Source organism: Leptonychotes weddellii, chromosome 16, assembly GCF_054177405.1.
Source record: "Leptonychotes weddellii isolate Sample4059 chromosome 16, ASM5417740v2, whole genome shotgun sequence".
NCBI classification, from domain to species: domain Eukaryota; kingdom Metazoa; phylum Chordata; class Mammalia; order Carnivora; family Phocidae; genus Leptonychotes; species Leptonychotes weddellii.
In genome coordinates, this window is record NC_138384.1 from 40,007,115 (window position 1) to 40,024,951 (window position 17,837).

The 17,837-nt window shown below is 51.9% G+C and overlaps 1 protein-coding gene and 1 non-coding gene across 10 annotated transcripts in view; one reads left to right on the forward strand and one right to left on the reverse strand.

The window, feature by feature from the left end:
• The window catches only part of RYR1 (ryanodine receptor 1), a 108,429-nt gene that overhangs the window by 15,889 nt on the left and 74,703 nt on the right, over positions 1-17,837 (forward strand). For all 9 annotated transcript variants that reach the window (XM_081806846.1, XM_081806839.1, XM_081806840.1 and 6 more), the window contains exons 15-31: positions 14-109; positions 194-312; positions 961-1,094; positions 1,936-2,177; positions 2,730-2,922; positions 3,910-4,126; positions 4,922-5,026; positions 5,220-5,323; positions 5,727-5,810; positions 6,630-6,937; positions 7,766-7,968; positions 9,194-9,368; positions 9,539-9,747; positions 13,093-13,487; positions 14,427-14,559; positions 15,400-15,560; positions 16,009-16,174. In XM_081806846.1, coding sequence (XP_081662972.1) covers positions 14-109; positions 194-312; positions 961-1,094; positions 1,936-2,177; positions 2,730-2,922; positions 3,910-4,126; positions 4,922-5,026; positions 5,220-5,323; positions 5,727-5,810; positions 6,630-6,937; positions 7,766-7,968; positions 9,194-9,368; positions 9,539-9,747; positions 13,093-13,487; positions 14,427-14,559; positions 15,400-15,560; positions 16,009-16,174 — 3,044 coding nt within the window. The remainder of the gene's footprint in view (positions 1-13; positions 110-193; positions 313-960; positions 1,095-1,935; positions 2,178-2,729; positions 2,923-3,909; positions 4,127-4,921; positions 5,027-5,219; positions 5,324-5,726; positions 5,811-6,629; positions 6,938-7,765; positions 7,969-9,193; positions 9,369-9,538; positions 9,748-13,092; positions 13,488-14,426; positions 14,560-15,399; positions 15,561-16,008; positions 16,175-17,837) is intronic.
• On the reverse strand, positions 10,515-10,587 carry TRNAN-GUU (transfer RNA asparagine (anticodon GUU)). Its single transcript has one exon. It is a non-coding gene; the product is annotated as a tRNA-Asn (tRNA).

Below are 17,837 nucleotides of genomic sequence, written 5' to 3' on the forward strand. Positions count from 1 at the left end.
TTTCCACCCTCAGCCTCCCTGATCCGTGGCAATCGTACCAACTGTGCCCTTTTCTCTACCAACTTGGACTGGCTGGTCAGCAAGCTGGATCGGCTGGAGGCCTCCTCTGGTAGGAGAACCCAGGGGGAGGGGACAGGGGCTGGGGCAGGGGAGGGCCGCGGTCTCCTCACCCGTTACTCTGCCATCTACGCAGGGATCCTGGAGGTGCTGTACTGTGTCCTGATTGAGAGTCCTGAGGTGCTGAACATCATCCAAGAGAACCACATCAAGTCCATCATCTCTCTCCTGGACAAGCATGGGAGGAACCACAAGGTTGGCCCCTCCCCCTGACCTCTCATCCCCTGAAATCTGAACCCTGACCTTTCCCCATGCCCTGGGATTCTCCACTTCCCTCACTTCCCTCCCCCCATCTTGGACTGCTCTCCACACGCTTCCATCTCGACACAAGGGTCTCAAACTGACAGTTCTTAAGTAGATTCTGGGCCACAGATGTGCTTCATTGGATCTCTGAAGTATTTTTAAAAATACCTACTTTTGTAGTCCTTAGGGGGCCGTGTTTACACTCTCCAGTTCGCCACAGGTCCTGCCTGTTCCCGATGCATGATTTCTAACCAGCTCCCATGTGTACATTATCCAGTTTGGTCCCCAAAGACAGGAGTGTGCAGCCCCTGATGATCTAAAATCTTCTCTTGACCCCCCTCACCTCTTACTCCAGTCTCCCCTTCCTTACACTGCTGATGCTTTATCCCAGCTCCTGTGGGCCCCCCACCCCAGGCTGACCTTACTCTGTGACCCTTTACCTTCCTCTGTGAGCCCTGATCTCCCACGTTCACTACCTCCTTACAGTCAAAATCTCCTGTCCTGGCACATCATCCTTGATATCTGGCTTTCCACTGTAGACCTTCCGTGATCTCCCTGCCCTGGTGCTCTCACCACCTGACCTCTGACCTTGACTTTCAGGTGCTAGATGTGCTGTGTTCCCTGTGTGTGTGCAATGGCGTGGCCGTGCGCTCCAACCAAGATCTCATTACTGAGAACTTGCTCCCTGGCCGTGAGCTTCTGTTGCAGACAAACCTCATCAACTATGTCACCAGGTCTGGCCCCTAACCTCTGACCCCAGCCTGACCTCACCCTGACCACAGATCTCAGAACCTCTCCACCCTTTCCCAGACTCAGAGACTCCACATTCAGTGGATGTCCCTTCCAACGCCTCCCACGCTAGGACTTGACACCCAGGCCTCATAGATGTCTGCTCTTGCCCCAGCTCACCCCTGGCTCCCACTCCTCTTGTTCTCTCTCCCTGCTCCGTTTCTGCCTCTGTCTGTTCTCCTCTCTGTCTTTTTCTGTTTGCTCATTTTGTCTCTGTCTGTTTCTCTCTCTGTCTGTTTCTCCTCCATTTCTTTTTTTCTGTCTCCCACCCATCTCTCTCATCTCTGGTTTTTGTTATTGTTTTGAGAGAGAGAGAGGGTGTGGAGGAGCAGAAGGAGAGGGGGAGAGAGAGAATCTTAAGGAGGCTCCACGTCCGCACAAAGCCCAACTCAGGGCTCAATCTCATGACCCCGAGATCATGACCTGAGCTGACATCAAGAGGCAGACACTTAACCCGCTGAGCCACCCAGGCTCCCCTCTTTTTTTTTTTTTAAAGATTTTATTTCTAAGTAATCGCTACACCCCACGTGGCGCTCGAACTCAAAACCCTGAGATCAAGAGTCGCACGCTCTACTGACTGAGCCAGCCAGGCGCCACTCTTCTGTTCTTTGAGGTCTCTTTCTGTCTTTGTCTCTGCTTTCTCTCTGTCTCCATGTCTCTGCCTTCTGTTTTCCCCCGTGTATATCTCTCCTCCTCTTTCTCCCTTTCTCACTTCCACCCCTGCAACAACCTGGCTCTGCTCCCAATCTCTCCCTCACTCCCTCTCCTGTCCCATCTCTCCTGCAGCATCCGCCCCAACATCTTCGTGGGCCGAGCTGAGGGCACCACGCAGTATGGCAAATGGTACTTTGAGGTGATGGTGGACGAGGTGGCTCCATTCCTGACAGCTCAGGCCACCCACCTGCGGGTGGGCTGGGCCCTCACTGAGGGCTACAGCCCCTACCCAGGGGGTGGCGAGGGCTGGGGCGGCAATGGGGTCGGCGATGACCTCTATTCCTACGGCTTTGACGGGCTGCATCTCTGGACAGGTACCTGGACCCTTCCAGGGGGCTCTTATCCCTCATTATCTGCCCCAGAGTTTCCAAGTTTCTCACCACACATCTTGGGGTCGTTGGGATCCTGATCCCCAGAATAGACCAACTTTTGACCCCTTACTCCTAATTTCCCAAGACCTAAAGCTTCCAGAATCTTGGCCCTAACCCATTTCCTCATAGCCTCCAGAACTCTGACCCCAGGAGATGTATGATCTCTGGCCCTGGAGATCCTAGAAAACTTCCCAGATTTTTATGACCCCTGATCTTTGAGTTCTGACCCCAAAGATTCCAGAATTCTAACTCCAGGAGGACTTTAATCTCTGACGCCATAGGTCTCAGGATCCTAAACTCAGGGGAACCTTGACCTCCCCGATAATCTCAGAGCTCCAGGACCCTCCATGGGAACACTTGACCTTAGGGTTGCCAAGATCTAGATCCCAAAGGATCCTCTAATATCTGCTTCTTGTCTCTTGAGACCATTGGTCTCTGACCAATGAGGTCTTGAGACCTCTGACTTCTGACCCTTCCCTGGTGACCCTGGTGCAGGACACGTGGCACGCCTGGTGAATTCCCCAGGGCAGCACCTCCTGGCCCCAGAGGACGTGGTCAGCTGCTGCCTGGACCTCAGTGTGCCATCCATCTCCTTCCGAATCAATGGCTGTCCTGTGCAGGGCGTCTTTGAGGCCTTCAACCTGGATGGGCTCTTCTTCCCTGTCGTCAGCTTCTCGGCTGGTGTCAAGTGAGGACTTGCCCTTGCCCCCTTGCCAAGACCCAGACCTGGGACTGTTCCAAGACAGCTTCCCTAGTCACAACATGGCCTCCTATAAAGCCAGGATCCCGGAGCCTCAGGACTGAAGAGTCAGATCTTTATGTGAAAGTCCCAGTGACCTTTACATTGTCCCAAACACTTTAGTGTCCTCCCAGTGACCCAGACCCTTTCAATGACCTCAGCTTCTTCCCAACCCCATGTCCTTCCAGTGACCTTCAAGTGTTCCCCCAAATTGCATAATGACGTAATAGCCCCAGACTCTCCCAGTTATTTCCCAAATGATGTCAGGCTCTCCCAATGACTCTATGCCATTCCAATGACTGCCAAATGACTCCGGAATCTGACAGCTGTCTTCCAGTGACCCCGAACCCTCCCAGTGACCCCCCAATGATCTTGGACTCTCCCAATGACTCTATGCTCTTAACTTCTCAGTGACCCTGACATCTCCCAGTGATCTTCCAATTGCTCCATAATCCTCCAGTGACCATAATCCCTCAGTGACCCCAATTATTTCAAAGACCTCTCAGTAACTCAGTCTTTTCCCGATGACCCCAAGCTCTGTGAAGGGCTCCCCAGTGGTAATTAGGGTTACCTCACCATTACATCAGATTCTCAGTGATTTCCAAATGGCCTTCTTGGTCTCCCAAAAACCTCCCAATATCCCCAAATACTCTGTTGAGCCAGCGTCTCTTCCAGTGGACCTTCCCATGACCCTGCATTAACTCCCCAATGACTCCACACTTTCCTTTTTTGATTCTTCAATGATTCTCATTGACCTCAGACATTCTCTTTGATGTTATACTTTCCCTTTTGGCCCTAAATGACCTCCATGACTCCATGACTGCCCAGTGATCTTTCCCAGAACTTTTCACTGATCCCAGGATTGCTCCCTTACCCCCACTGAGCATGGATTCTCCCTGTAATCTGCCCCGCCAGTGACCCCTCTCTCCCACTCAGGGTGCGGTTCCTCCTTGGTGGCCGCCATGGCGAATTCAAGTTCCTCCCTCCACCTGGTTATGCCCCATGCCACGAGGCTGTGCTCCCTCGAGAGCGACTTCATCTGGAGCCCATCAAAGAGTATCGGCGGGAGGGGCCTCGGGGGCCCCACCTGGTGGGCCCCAGCCGCTGCCTCTCACACACCGACTTTGTGCCCTGCCCTGTGGACACTGTCCAGGTACTGCCTGCCCCGAAAGGGTTTCCTGGTGAGGCAGTCCTGAGTAAATAGTACTCAGTAGTTACTGTTATCTGTAACAGTAGCGATATTATTTCACGGGAAACTTGCCATCCCCCTGTAGCCAGGCCAGAGGATGGGCCTCCTTCTGGATGTCTCCCTCCCACTCCCCACCAGCTTGTAAGCCTCATGGGCTGTCCACTTGGCCTCCTGGACATCCCTCCCTGCCTCCTCTCCTCCTCATGGCCCGCCCTGGTCTGAACCATCATTATCTCTTGTCTGAAGAACACTAATGACATTAATATTTATTAGTCACCTACTGTGTGGCAGGCTTTTACCTAAACTACGTAAGATTTAGTAGTTTATCTAGGTTATGTCACTGAATCCTTACGAGGTCAGTATTGTTCAGATCCTCACTGTACAAAGAAGGAAAGAGACTCATCCATTCATTCTGCAACCACTTCCGGAGGATATTCTCTGGGCCTGGCTCTGGGCTAGGCAGGGCTGGGAAAGTGGTAGAGACTGAGGCAGCCCCAGGCCCTGTCCTCATGGAGCAACCAGTCCACAGGGGGGAGATAGTCCCGTTCCCAGGTAATTCCTTAATTCTGTGATTCTAAGTCCTTACTCAGCTGGATGTCAACCCTGGGGTCAGGGTCAGGTGATGAGGAGCAGGGCTCAGAACAGCGGGAAAGGTCTGGGGGACTGTCCAGGGCTTGTACATGTTCTTGGGAAGAGGGGTCATGGTGCAGGCGGGAAGGACCACAGGAGCCTCACAAATGTTTCCTGCCCTGCCCCCAGATTGTCCTGCCTCCCCATCTGGAGGGCATTCGGGGGAAGCTGGCAGAGAACATCCATGAACTCTGGGCGCTGACTCGCATTGAGCAGGGCTGGACCTACGGCCCGGTGAGGGACTGCCTGCAGCATGAGGGCGTCAGCCTTGCTGTTGGGGGGAATGAGCAGGGAGGGGCCCGTGGTTGGGGGAAGGGACTCTTGGGTTTCCTGTGGCAGATCTAAGGGCAGGAGTTCAGGGGTCACAGTCTGGGCATGTTGGGGGGAGGGAAGGGGACCTGAGGAGTTGACACCGGGATTTCTCCAGGTTCGGGATGACAATAAGAGGCTGCACCCGTGTCTTGTGGACTTCCACAGCCTACCAGAGCCGGAGAGGAATTACAACCTGCAGATGTCGGGGGAGACGCTCAAGTGAGGGGGGTACCGGGGAGCAGGGGCCTGGGCCTGACCTCTGGTGAGGAGGAGGGCAAGGAGAGACAGGGATCGTGAGGCAGAGACTGAAAGAGGGCAAGAAAGAGCAACAAAGGCATAAAGAGAGCTGGTCAGTAAGAGAAAGAGAGAGACGCGGAATCAGGGAAAGAAGCGGACAGGAAAAGATGGACATAGTCAAAGAGATACAGAGACAAAGAAGCAGGGAGAGACAGGAGCCAGAGGGACAGAGACCGAGACAGAGAGATGGGGACAGACACCCAGAAAGCCAGAGCAAGAGACGCGGAGGGCCGGCCAGGGCCGGGGAAGGAGGGGAGTCGGGCTTGGGGAGAGGAGGCCAGGGGCCAGGAGGATGTGTGCGGTGACCCTGTCCTCCGCACCCCAGGACTTTGCTGGCACTGGGCTGCCATGTGGGCATGGCGGATGAGAAGGCAGAGGACAACCTAAAGAAGACCAAACTCCCCAAGACGTGAGTGTGGTGGCCCGGGTCCCATCTGGGGGATACAGTGGGAGGCTGGGGATGACGTGGTGAGGGCTGGGCGGTTGAGGGGGTCTTCTAGGGAGGCTGAAGTCAGAGACAAAGGGGCCACAGGTTAGGGTGAAGGTCATAGGACCAGGGGTCAAGGGTCAGGGCTCTGGAGTCAGTGGTGAGTGTCCTGGGGAGGTGTCAGGATTGCAGAGTTGGGAGTTCCAGAGGGAGAGTGGGTGTGAGTCGGGACCCAAGGTCAGGGTCTGCCATAGAATCAGGGAAAATGAGGGAACAGAGGTAATATCTCCAAGTCAGAGGCAGGGGTGGTCAATGGAAAGAGGTGAGAAGTTATTAGGAGTCGTAAGTAAGGGACCCTAAAATTGTAGGTGAGAGATCAGAGGTCCTGAGGATAGAGGCCAGGGTTCAGAGGTCAAGGACTCCAAAGCCAGGAATTTGAAGTGATAGGGTTCTGAGGTCAGAGGTAAGAAACCTCAGAGTTAGAGGTGAGAGGTCAGAGTTCCAGGGTTGAAGATGAGGCTCCCCAAATCACAACGCAGGGGTCAGAGAGGCCAGAGGTCAGTGAAGCGAAGCCCTTGCTAGGGCCACAGGATCCTGCGTTCAGAGGCCAAGTATCTCAAAGCTCATTCAGGGGAGTCATGGAACCCCGATGTCAAGCGATCGAAGGTCAGAAATCCCAAAACTCAGAGCTCAGGATCACAGGACCCCGAGAGCAAGGGTGGGAAGTCAGGGGCCCCGTTGCGCAGAGCCCAGAGGCGGGGGTCAGGGGTCTCATCTCACCAAGCTCTGCCACGCACACAGGTACATGATGAGCAACGGGTACAAGCCGGCGCCACTGGACCTGAGCCACGTGCGGCTAACACCCGCACAGATGACGCTGGTGGACCGGCTGGCAGAGAATGGGCACAATGTGTGGGCACGAGACCGCGTGGCCCAGGGCTGGAGCTACAGTGCTGTGCAGGACATCCCAGCACGCCGCAACCCTCGCCTGGTGCCCTACCGCCTGCTGGATGAGGCCACCAAGCGCAGCAACCGGGATAGCCTCTGCCAGGCCGTGCGCACGCTGCTGGGCTACGGCTACAACATCGAGCCGCCTGACCAGGAGCCCAGTGAGTGCGGACCTCGGGGCCCCTGACGCTAACTTCTAGCCCGACGCAGGCCCTGCTGCCTGACCCCTGACTTCTGATTCCGCTCGGCCCCTGGATGGGCTCCATCTACAACACCGAGCCTTTTCCCCGCCACCCTGACCCTTACTCTGACCCCGACCCTGAACCCAATCTTGACCACTGACCTCGATCATACTCGAGCCCTGCCAGACCAGGAGCCCAGTGAGCACTAGCCCAGATCCCGGACCCCCAGCTAAGACGCCTAACCCCTGACCTCTAGACTGTGGCTACAACCTGGAGCCACCCAACCAAGAACTCAGAACCTCTAACCCTTACCCATAACCTGACCCCTGACCTATCACTGACTTCGAGTCCCAGCTTCCATCAGCCTCTCTAGCTGTGGTCCCCAACCTTCAGTTTCTCTACCCCTGGCCCCAACCCCAATTTCTATCCTCTCTCTGAGCCCGACTCTGACACTCTGTTCCTGATTCTGCTCTCAACCCTTGAATCTAAGCATCGACCCTAATCTTGACCCTTAACCCTAGACCATGACGGTGACTGACCCGACTTTCTGTCCTGTAAGCATCTCTTCTTTGAGGGTTCTGAGTGCTAAAGAGATGGGGTGGGGGTGAGAGTCTCACTTAGTAGGTCCTTCCCACCTCTTTGACTAGTCTGAGAGTCCCCAGTTCTTCTCCTGTAACACCAAGAAATTATCCCTCTTCCCCCAGGGCCCCCAAGGCCCTTGACGTCTCTGGAGTCTCCCACCAACCTCTCAGTGTCTTGGGATCCATTCCCCACCCAGCTCCTGACTCTGCCTGGCCCCATTTGTAGGTCAGGTGGAGAGCCAGTCTCGTTGGGATCGGGTGCGCATCTTCCGGGCAGAGAAATCCTATGCGGTGCAGAGCGGACGCTGGTACTTTGAGTTCGAAGCAGTCACCACGGGTGAGATGCGAGTGGGCTGGGCGAGGCCTGACCTGCGGCCTGACGTGGAGCTGGGAGCTGATGAGCTGGCCTATGTCTTCAATGGGCACCGCGTGGGTACCTCCCTGGGCTCCTTTCTGCCAGGCCCTGTGGTCCCTCCCACAGCTCATATACGCCAGCCCTGCCTCTGTCTGTGCCCCACTGTCCACTCCTCCCTGCATCTGCCTTACCACTCATTCATCTGTCCATCCGTCCGTCCATCCATGCATCCATCCATCCATCCATCCCACCCTCCCTGTCCATGCATATATCTTTTTTAAAATAAATATTTAGTTAGTTATTTGAGAGAGAGAGAGAGCGAGGATGGGCAGGGGGAGAGGGAGAGGGAGAGCGACAAGCAGACTCCCTGCTAAGTGGGGAGCCCAATGCGGGGCTTGATCCCAGGACCGTGAGATCATGACCTGAGCTGAAGGCAGACACTTAACCGACTGAGCCACCCAGGCGCCCTTATCCATACATATATCTATCCATCATCCATCTCTCTATCCAGCCATCCTTCTGTTCATCCATTCATCTACCCACAAATCCAGTTATCCATCCATCTACTCATCTGTTCAGATAATCACTTAACCGTCCACATTTCCATCTGTTTATTCATTTATTTGTTAGTTCAGTCATTCACTTATTTAATCAATCTGTGATTTCATTTATTTATCGAATCCTTTAATGCATGAATCCATCAATTCATCCATTTATCCACCCATCCCCCTGCCCATCCATCCACCCACCCACGCATCCATCTATCTTTCTGTCTATACTTTCTTCCTTTCCTGTATCAACCCATGTAGACTCAACTTCCTTTCCATTCTTCCATCCAGGCATAAACCCTTAAACCCTGCCTCCCATCCATCCAACCCATTATCCATTGATCTATTCCGGGGGGCATATTGGTCTATAGGAGTCCGTAGACATTGGCAGTCTCGTTGTTCCTTTCCATCCCTCTCACTCGCTGCCGCCCCCAACTCCCCACTACCGCTCTGGTGGTCTGCATAACCCCAGCCCCCAGCCATGAAAACATAGAGAGCTCAGGCAGAAGAGATGGGATACAGAGATCAGTGGGAAGGGAGAGCATGAAAGCCTACCCCTTACATTCCAAGGATCTTGGATGGAAATGTGGGAAATGATGGGGGCCCTGTGGGGGTGACCCCTCTTCCGTCCCACATGCCCTGGGCCCAATGCCTTGTGTATGGATCTTTCCATGTCTCTCCTTGCTTCTGTGTGTCTCCGTTTCTCTGCGTGTCCCTCCGATGGCGCATCTTCCCCCTCATCTCCTCACAGGGCCAGCGCTGGCATTTGGGCAGTGAGCCATTTGGGCGCCCGTGGCAGCCAGGTGATGTTGTGGGCTGCATGATCGACCTCACAGAGAACACCATTATCTTCACCCTCAATGGCGAGGTCCTCATGTCCGATTCAGGCTCTGAGACGGCCTTCCGGGAAATCGAGATTGGGGATGGTGAGAGCTGGCCTCCTGGCCCCCTTCTGGTTTTCTTTCCTCTCACCTGACCCTACACTGGGTCCCTAGCCTCCTGCTTTTCCATCCCTTCCTTCCACCATAACTCCTCCCCTCCTGCCCCTGCCCTGCCCACCTGTCCTCACCTCTGCCCCTCTGTCCCCTTCCACCAGGCTTCCTACCTGTCTGCAGCTTGGGACCCGGCCAGGTGGGTCACCTGAACCTGGGTCAGGACGTGAGCTCCCTGCGGTTCTTTGCCATCTGTGGCCTCCAGGAAGGCTTTGAGCCATTCGCCATCAACATGCAGCGCCCAGTCACCACCTGGTTCAGCAAAAGCCTTCCCCAATTTGAGGCCGTGCCCCTTGAGCACCCCCACTATGAGGTGAGGACTGACCCCACTCAGTACCCTCTGATCTGCCTCCAAACCTCATTCTTCCCGCAGCTCTCTTCCCCAAGTTTCTCCTTTCCTTCTGTGTTAGCCCACAAACCGTGTAGAAGGGCATGTCCGGACAGTGGGCTCCCAGGGCTGCCTTGTAGGGTATAACCTCAGCAAACCACAACCGGTCTGACCTCCAGGTGCCTTGCCTATTAAATAGGGGAAGGGAAAAAAGAGGAGCTGGGTTGAGTGACCCAGACGGAAATTTCCGGTCCTTATAATTATCTCATCTTATAGCAAGGTTTAAAGAAATGTAAATCTCTCAGTACATTTTGGCACCATCCTTACTAATTGCTATCTGTATATACATATTTTTTTTTTAGTTTATTTGTTTTTAACAGCTCTTCATTAATCTGAGTACCCTAGTTTTTAGGCTCTAGTGTCTTTTCTTTACCAAGGTTAAACTTAGCATCAGACTTTGACCGTAAAAAGCTCACATAGACCAAAGTGATAGTCCTTTTCTCAACCTGGGAAGAACCTGAATCCCACGTGGCTGAACTTCAGCGGGTACTTTAGAATCAGGCATACCGGGGTTGGCTTCTTATTTGCTGTGTGGCCTTGGGCATGTGACTGTCTCCTCCTGAGCCTCAGTTTTCCCATCCATGGCATTGTTCAGATCTCCTCACATAATCCTTTTCCCTCTCTCTCTGTTCTGAATCATTTGAATAAGTTGGAGACATACATCTTTTTTTTTAATTTTTATGTAAACTCTATGCCGAACATGGGGCTCGAACTCATGACCCTGAGATCAACAATCACATGCTCTACCAACTGAGCCAGCTGGGTGCCCCCATCGTGCCTCTTTATCTCTAAATATGTCAATGTGCATTTCTTCAGAACAGGCTATACTCTTACAGAACTGCAGTTATGAAAATCGGTCATGAAAATCAGGAAATTTAATACTAATACATACTCTTACCTAATTCATAATCCATATTCAGATTTTATTAATTGTGGTGACAATGTGTCTTTTTATTTTTCTGGTCCAGGATCCAATCCAGGATTATATGTTGCATTTAGTTGTTATGTCTCTTTATTCTTTTTTTTTTTTTTAAGATTTTGTTTGTTTACTTATTTATTTATTTAAGAGAGAGAGAGAGAGAGAGCACAAGCAAATGGGGGCCGGGGCAGAAGGGGAAGGAGAGGGACAAACAGACTCTGGACTGAGCGTGGAGCCCCACACGGGGCTCGATCTCACGACCCTGAGACCATGACCTAAGCAGAAACCAAGAGTCAGATGCTTAACCAACTGAGCCACCCAGGCACCCCATGTCTCTTTATTCTTTTTTTTAAAAGATTTAAAAAAAATTTTTTTTATTTATTTGAGAGAGAGAGAATGAGAGAGAGAGCACATGAGAGAGGGGAGGGTCAGAGGGAGAAGCAGGCTCCCTGCCGAGCAGGGAGCCCGATGCGGGACTCGATCCCGGGACTCCAGGATCATGACCCGAGCCGAAGGCAGTCGCTTAACCAACTGAGCCACCCAGGCGCCCAATGTCTCTTTATTCTTTAATGTCAAATGTTCCTGAGTCTGTCTTTGTCTTTCATGCCATTAACATTTTTGAAGAGTACAGGCCGGTTACTTTGCAGATTATCTCTCATTTTGGTTTGTCAAATATCTCCTCATGATTAGGTACAGGTGACACATATTCGGCAGGAATGCCAGAACATTGTGTCCTGCTTGATGCAGGATATCAAGAGGCACATAGTGTCATTATGTCTTATTACCAGTTACTTTAATTTTGACTGTGTGGTTAAGGTGGAGTCGGCCAGGTTTCTCTACCATAAATTATTATTTTTCTCTTTGTAATCAATAATTTGTGGGGAGGCATTTTAAGACTAGGTGAGAATGGATGAGTTTTAAGTAGTTTAGATCTGAGTTTTGGAAAGGTCCCCATTGAGAGTGGATTACAGGGGGTGACAGTGAAGGCAGAAAGACCAGAGGTGCCAGGGGCTGGAGAGGCTGATGGAGCAGACGTTGAACCTCCTAATTCCTGCTAATGCCAGATGTGTTCTCAACCCAAAGAACAGAATGCTAGACAGCTGTAAGAACGAATAGACTAACCTACACACAACCACGTGGACGAATCTCACAAACATAATGCCGAGTGAAAGGAGGCAGACACAAAACAGCACAACAACTGTGGGTTCCCCTTTGTAGACAGTTCGAGAACAGGAAGAGCTAATCTGTGGTGTGTTAAATCAGGAGGGTGTTACTGTGAAAGAATATCTGAGATGTTTAGTTACTCCGCACCCAAATCACAGGAGGGAGATGGTCAGTAGACTGTTGCCAAGGAGCAGAGCGAAACTGGGTTTATAAGAAACGGGGGAGAGCAGAGAAAAAGACCCCGCAGACAGTCTGGGAACAGCAAATCTTGGCCACAGTTTCGGGGTGAATTCACTGGCTGGCAGAGAGCACAGAGGTCTCGGCATTTGGTCTTTGAAGAAGAGACAGGAAAGAAAGGGAGCCACTCTGGTTGTTCATGGAGTCTCCAGAAAGCCTCTGAGAGGCTGTCTTTGGAGCACCGAGGCCAGGCATCTGTCCTCTGTCAGCTCCTGCCTCTTGTTTAGGCAAGGTCGGGACATTTCCCTCATCAGAATCCCTCACTGTCTTTGAGAGGGTGCTGACTGAATGGGCACCAAGGGGGCTCCTGGCTGGGTGGGTGGGACTTGATCAACTTGGTCAAGTTCTATGTCTCCGTTTGGGCGCTGGACACACAGATGGGGTCACTCTAAAACCTTACCGTGTTGTGCGTTATGACGCGTGCATTTTTCTGAATGTTTTATTTCCATATACAGCAAATTTAGCAAAAATTTATCTGGGGGGGCCTTTACAAAACTCTGGCCCTTCTGGCCTGTTCTCCCGGAGAGTCTCCCCAAGACACCAGGAGGGCAGGGCCTTTGTTCTGCTCACTGATGTGTTCCCAGCACTGGGGAACGGTGTCTGGCACATAGTAGGGTCTCAGGAAGTATTCGTGGAATGGATGGATGGGTGGATGACTTAGTCTGGAGTGAGGACTGTGTGTAGGTAGGTTCAGAATGTTCCCCCAAGTGATTCCAGAGTCTGGCCAGGGCTGTCACTGTACGAGGTGCCCAGACAGAGATCGGCAGAGGGCTGAGCATACCCTACAGCCACGCTCTGTGTCCCCCAGGGAGCCCATCCACTCAGAGGAGTGAGTCTTTGGCTAATTCTCACACAGGTGCTCTAAGGCCTCATGGTGGCTCCTTGCGGACCGGGTTTAGGACCAGTGGCCTAGCCTGCCTGCCTGGCTCAGCCTTCCTGCTCCCCCTTAGGTGGCCCGCGTGGACGGCACTGTGGACACGCCACCCTGCTTGCGCCTGAGCCACCGCACCTGGGGCTCCCAGAACAGTCTGGTGGAGATGCTCTTCCTCCGGCTCAGCCTTCCAGTCCAGTTCCACCAGCGCTTCCGGTGCACCGCAGGGACCACCCCCCTGACATCCCCCGGCCTGCAGCCCCCCGCTGAGGATGAGGCCCGGGCGGCAGAACCTGATCCCGACTATGAAAACCTGCGGCGCTCAGCGGGGCGCTGGGGTGAGGCTGAGGGGGGCAAAGAAGGAAATGCCAAGGAGGGGGCGCCCGGGGGCAATGCCCAGGCTGGGGTGGAGGCCCAGCCCGTCAGGGTGGAGAATGAGAAGGATGCTACCACAGAGAAGAACAAGAAGAGAGGGTGAGTCGAGGGTAGGGCCGGGGTGGGGTTTGGGAACCCCAATTAGGCACCCCACTTCAATACATGAGAAACCCCATTGTGTCCCTCAGTGGCCCCATATATGCTTAACATTCTGGAGTCAGAATCCTGAGGGAGCCCATCATGCCTCAAGTGAACCCCATTATCTCCTCGGATGCTCTCATTTCCCAGAGAATGTAAAGTTGGGGTATCCCACTATATCTATGGAAAACTCCACTATCCTTGGGGTACCTGGTAGGTCCCAAAGCATTTCACCCAATGGACTTTATTATCCATGGACACTAAAGTGTCTTGGGAGAGTTGACTGTACCCCAAGGTATCCCAGTGGACACTGCTGGTCTTCTAAATTGGGGTCATTTCTGTGCCTCAAATGTGCCCCCCCAAAAGCTAACTTCACAGGAGACCCTCAACAGGCATTAAACCTGACTTGAAACTAAATGTGCTTTCCCGTACTATCACAGTAGTTTTCAGTGGGATGTAGTTCTGTGTCTCTTGGCGGATCTTTGGAAATGGTGGACGATTTTGGTTATCACAGTTTGTTGGGACGGTGGTGATGCTACTGGGGGACTCCAGGAATTCTACAAGCTTTTGGTGTACAAGACAGTACCACACAATGAAGGATTGTCCTTTCCCAAATGCCTTTAGCACCCATATGAGAAATGCTGACTTAGGGGGACCACTGTATGCCCCAAAGGGAACCTCCATGTCCCCAGAGGCACCTTTAAATTTGGGCATCTGCAAGCACAGAGCACAGCATCTCCAGAATGGATAATGATGACTCAGTTGGCAATTTTATCCCTCTAGAGGCGGGGACTTGGGTATTAGAAATGGGATGTGGGGGTCATGAATGTTGTGGTGGAGAGGTCTGGGGGCTGGGCTTGAGAGCTGGTTCTCACAGTAGCCTCTCCTCCCCATCACCAGGTTCTTATTCAAGGCCAAGAAGGCCGCCATGATGACCCAACCACCAGCCACTCCCACTCTGCCCCGACTCCCTCGAGAGGTCGTGCCCGCTGACAACCGTGATGACCCTGAGATCATCCTCAATACCACCACGGTGGGAATCTAGGACCCTCAACTCTGAGACCCCTGAGATTTCCAAATTTCATGCGGCAATCCCCTAGTAATCCCCTTACCTGGGGACACCCCAGTATACACTGAAGACCATAAAATAGAGCACACACTGATTTAGTCCTTTGAACCTCTAAATCCATATACCTAGGGGGCCTAAAAATTGCAGGAACACAATGAAGCTATGAGGCACACTTATAAAGCTCCCAGGGATCCAGAATCCAGAGGAAGTACCAATATAGACTTGGGACCTCATATTTGTGTTCACCCATATAAACTCAATACCCCCAAATTTAATAGCTATTCTAGTATATTCTTGGGAACCAACATTCACAATTACCCCAGTAGAGTTTGGGGATTTCCCAATCTGAAATGTTTTCTGAGACAGCCTTGTGGTTAGGATTATGGGCTACCTGGGTGCCAAGTGGGTAAGTCACTTCTGCTCTATGCCTTCTCCTTTATGGAAGTTTTATGGTTTTCCCATCAGTAAAATGCGGATACAAATTGTACCCACTTGGTGGTGATTAAGTTAATTAATTTGTGAACTATTTGTCAACTATTATTTATTAATAACTTTGTAATTTGGAGAGGGACCCAAATTCGGGGGTATCACAAATAGTCCCAAGAGGATTCCCAAATCTAAAAATATATCAGTAGACACAGAAATAGAGGGGCATAGACCCCGGGGTGTGTGTGTCTCAAATCCAGTAATTTCTTGTTGAACTCCCAGAGGACACTGAATCCAGAGAGACCAACTTAGAGTTCCAGGGAAGCCCTGTGTCATGCACCTTCTGGACTGACCATTGGTCCCCCTTTGCCTCTCTAGTACTATTACTCTGTGAGGGTCTTCGCTGGCCAGGAACCCAGCTGCGTGTGGGTGGGCTGGGTCACCCCCGACTACCATCAGCACGACATGAACTTCGAACTTAGCAAGGTCCGGGCAGTGACAGTGACCATGGGGGACGAACAAGGCAACGTCCACAGCAGGTGAGGAAAGGGGCTGGGACTGTGGGAAGTGAGAGGTCAGCGCTGGGCACCTGGCTCTCCCCAGGCTCGCCCCAGCAGCTTCCCTCCCCCTCTTCTTCTCCTCTTCTCTCCCTGTTTACTTTCCTCCTCTGGGTTTTTCCTCCTCTTCTGTTTCTGTTTGGTCTTTTCCATTTTCTCTTCCTTCATCTCATGCTCCCCTTTCTACATTACCTCCTGTCTCTGTTCTCTCTTCCTGCTCCCCTTCCCTCTCTTCCTCCCAGAACCCCCAGCCAACTTCTAAGAACTCTCACTCTGAGGGGCTTGGGGTTTCGGCACTCGGGTCTGCAGGTGGGGGTCTGGGGGTGGAGCTCTGAAGTCATGGTAATCTGGGAGTTTGGGGAAGGAAATGTCCAGGGTCCAGAGCACCTTGGCTGAGGAGCCATGCACTGACCACTCCTGTTTCCTCCAGCCTCAAGTGCAGCAACTGCTACATGGTGTGGGGCGGGGACTTCGTGAGCTCCGGGCATCAGGGCCGGATCAGCCACACAGACCTCGTCATTGGCTGCCTGGTGGACTTGGCCACTGGCCTGATGACGTTTACTGCCAATGGGAAAGAGAGCAACACCTTTTTCCAGGTGAGCCCAGCTTAGCAATAGTGTCCTCATGTCCCAGAATGCTGGGAAGACCCTTCCAGACCCCCTCTGAGGACAGACCCCAGAGAAGGCCAGGCCTGGGAAGGCCCTGGGAGACCACCTAGTTAACCATTCACTGAACTGACACCCAGAAAGGAGGAGACAGAGCACTGCCTTGACCTTGGAGAGGGATCCATAGTCCCTCTTGGCCCTGCTGACACCAATCGCCAACTTTTCGCCAATCAGGGAACACCCTAGGATGAATCCTCGGGTGGGCTTTTCTTTTTCAACATTTCCTGTTGCAACACTTATTTTATTTATTATGAAAGATTTCAAACATACAACAAAATCAAAGGAATTGTACAGTGAACGCCTATATACCCACTACCAAGAATCTACCACCCACACTGGCTTTATCACGTATTTATCCACTTATCCATCCATCAATCCATCTAACTTGGATTTTATAAAACTTTATTTTAAATGGAGAATTTCAAAAATATGCAAAAATGGAATAGTGTACTGGACCTCCATGTCCCCACTCTCCAGCTTCAACTGTTACCCACTTGCAGCTCTGTGTCATCTTTTTTTTTAAAGGTTTTACTTTATTTATTTATTTGAGAGAGAGAGTGCAAGAGAGCACAAGAGGGGGTAGGGTCAGAGGGAGAAGCAGATTCCCTGCCGAGCAGGGAACCCGATGTGGGACTCAATCCTGGGACTCCAGGATCATGATCCAAGCTGAAGGCAGTCACCCAACCAACTGAGCCACCCAGGCACCCTGATCTTGTGTCATCTTTACCGTTTATACCCATCTTCACTTCCACACCCACTGGATGATTTTGAAGGAGACCCCAGATATCATATGGTTTCATCTCTTTTCAGTATGTATCTCTATAAAAGTAAGGATTCTTTTAAAAAGCATAACCACTATACCACTCGTATAAAAAGTCCCTAGTAATTCCTACTTAATTAATCCAGTCGGTGTTCACATTTCTCTGGTTGTCTCAAAAATGTCTTTTTCCCGTTTGTTCATTTGAATTGGAATCCAAATAAGGTCATGTATTTTAGTTAGTTGCTATGCCCCTCAAGTCTCTCATATGTAGATTTCCCTTCCGTGTCTGTCTTCTTCTCTGAAATGTGTTTGTTGAAGAAACCAGGCTGTCTGTCCTGGAAAGATTTGCTTCTCAAAGTGTGGTCCCTGGATCAGTAGGATCTGCATCACCTGGGGCCTTGTTAGAAATGAGGAATCTCAGGCTTCCCCCTTCTCACCTGCCCAGTGAGAATCTGAAATTTAATCCTGGGGGATTCATGTATCTACCACCATCTGAAGAGTGCTGGCCTGGCTTCTCAGTCTTAATCTGGCTGATGCGTCCCCGTGGTGTTGTTTTAACGTTTTCCTCTGTCCCCTGTATTTCTTGTCAACCGGCAGACGGGTCCACAGGTGTGGTTAGATTCAGGTTTGGCAAGACTGCTTCACAGATGATGGTGTTTGTGGTGATGGAGGCTGGGTGGGTTCCACTGCGGAGATCAGAGGGGCTGGAGGGAAAGCGCAGTCAGAAGACCTTCCTGGGTTTTGACAAATGAGTCTTGGGAGAGAAATGGAAATGGTACCAGGTGGAGGGCATGAAATGCACAATGACCCGGAAGATAATGTTGCCCCTGGGGG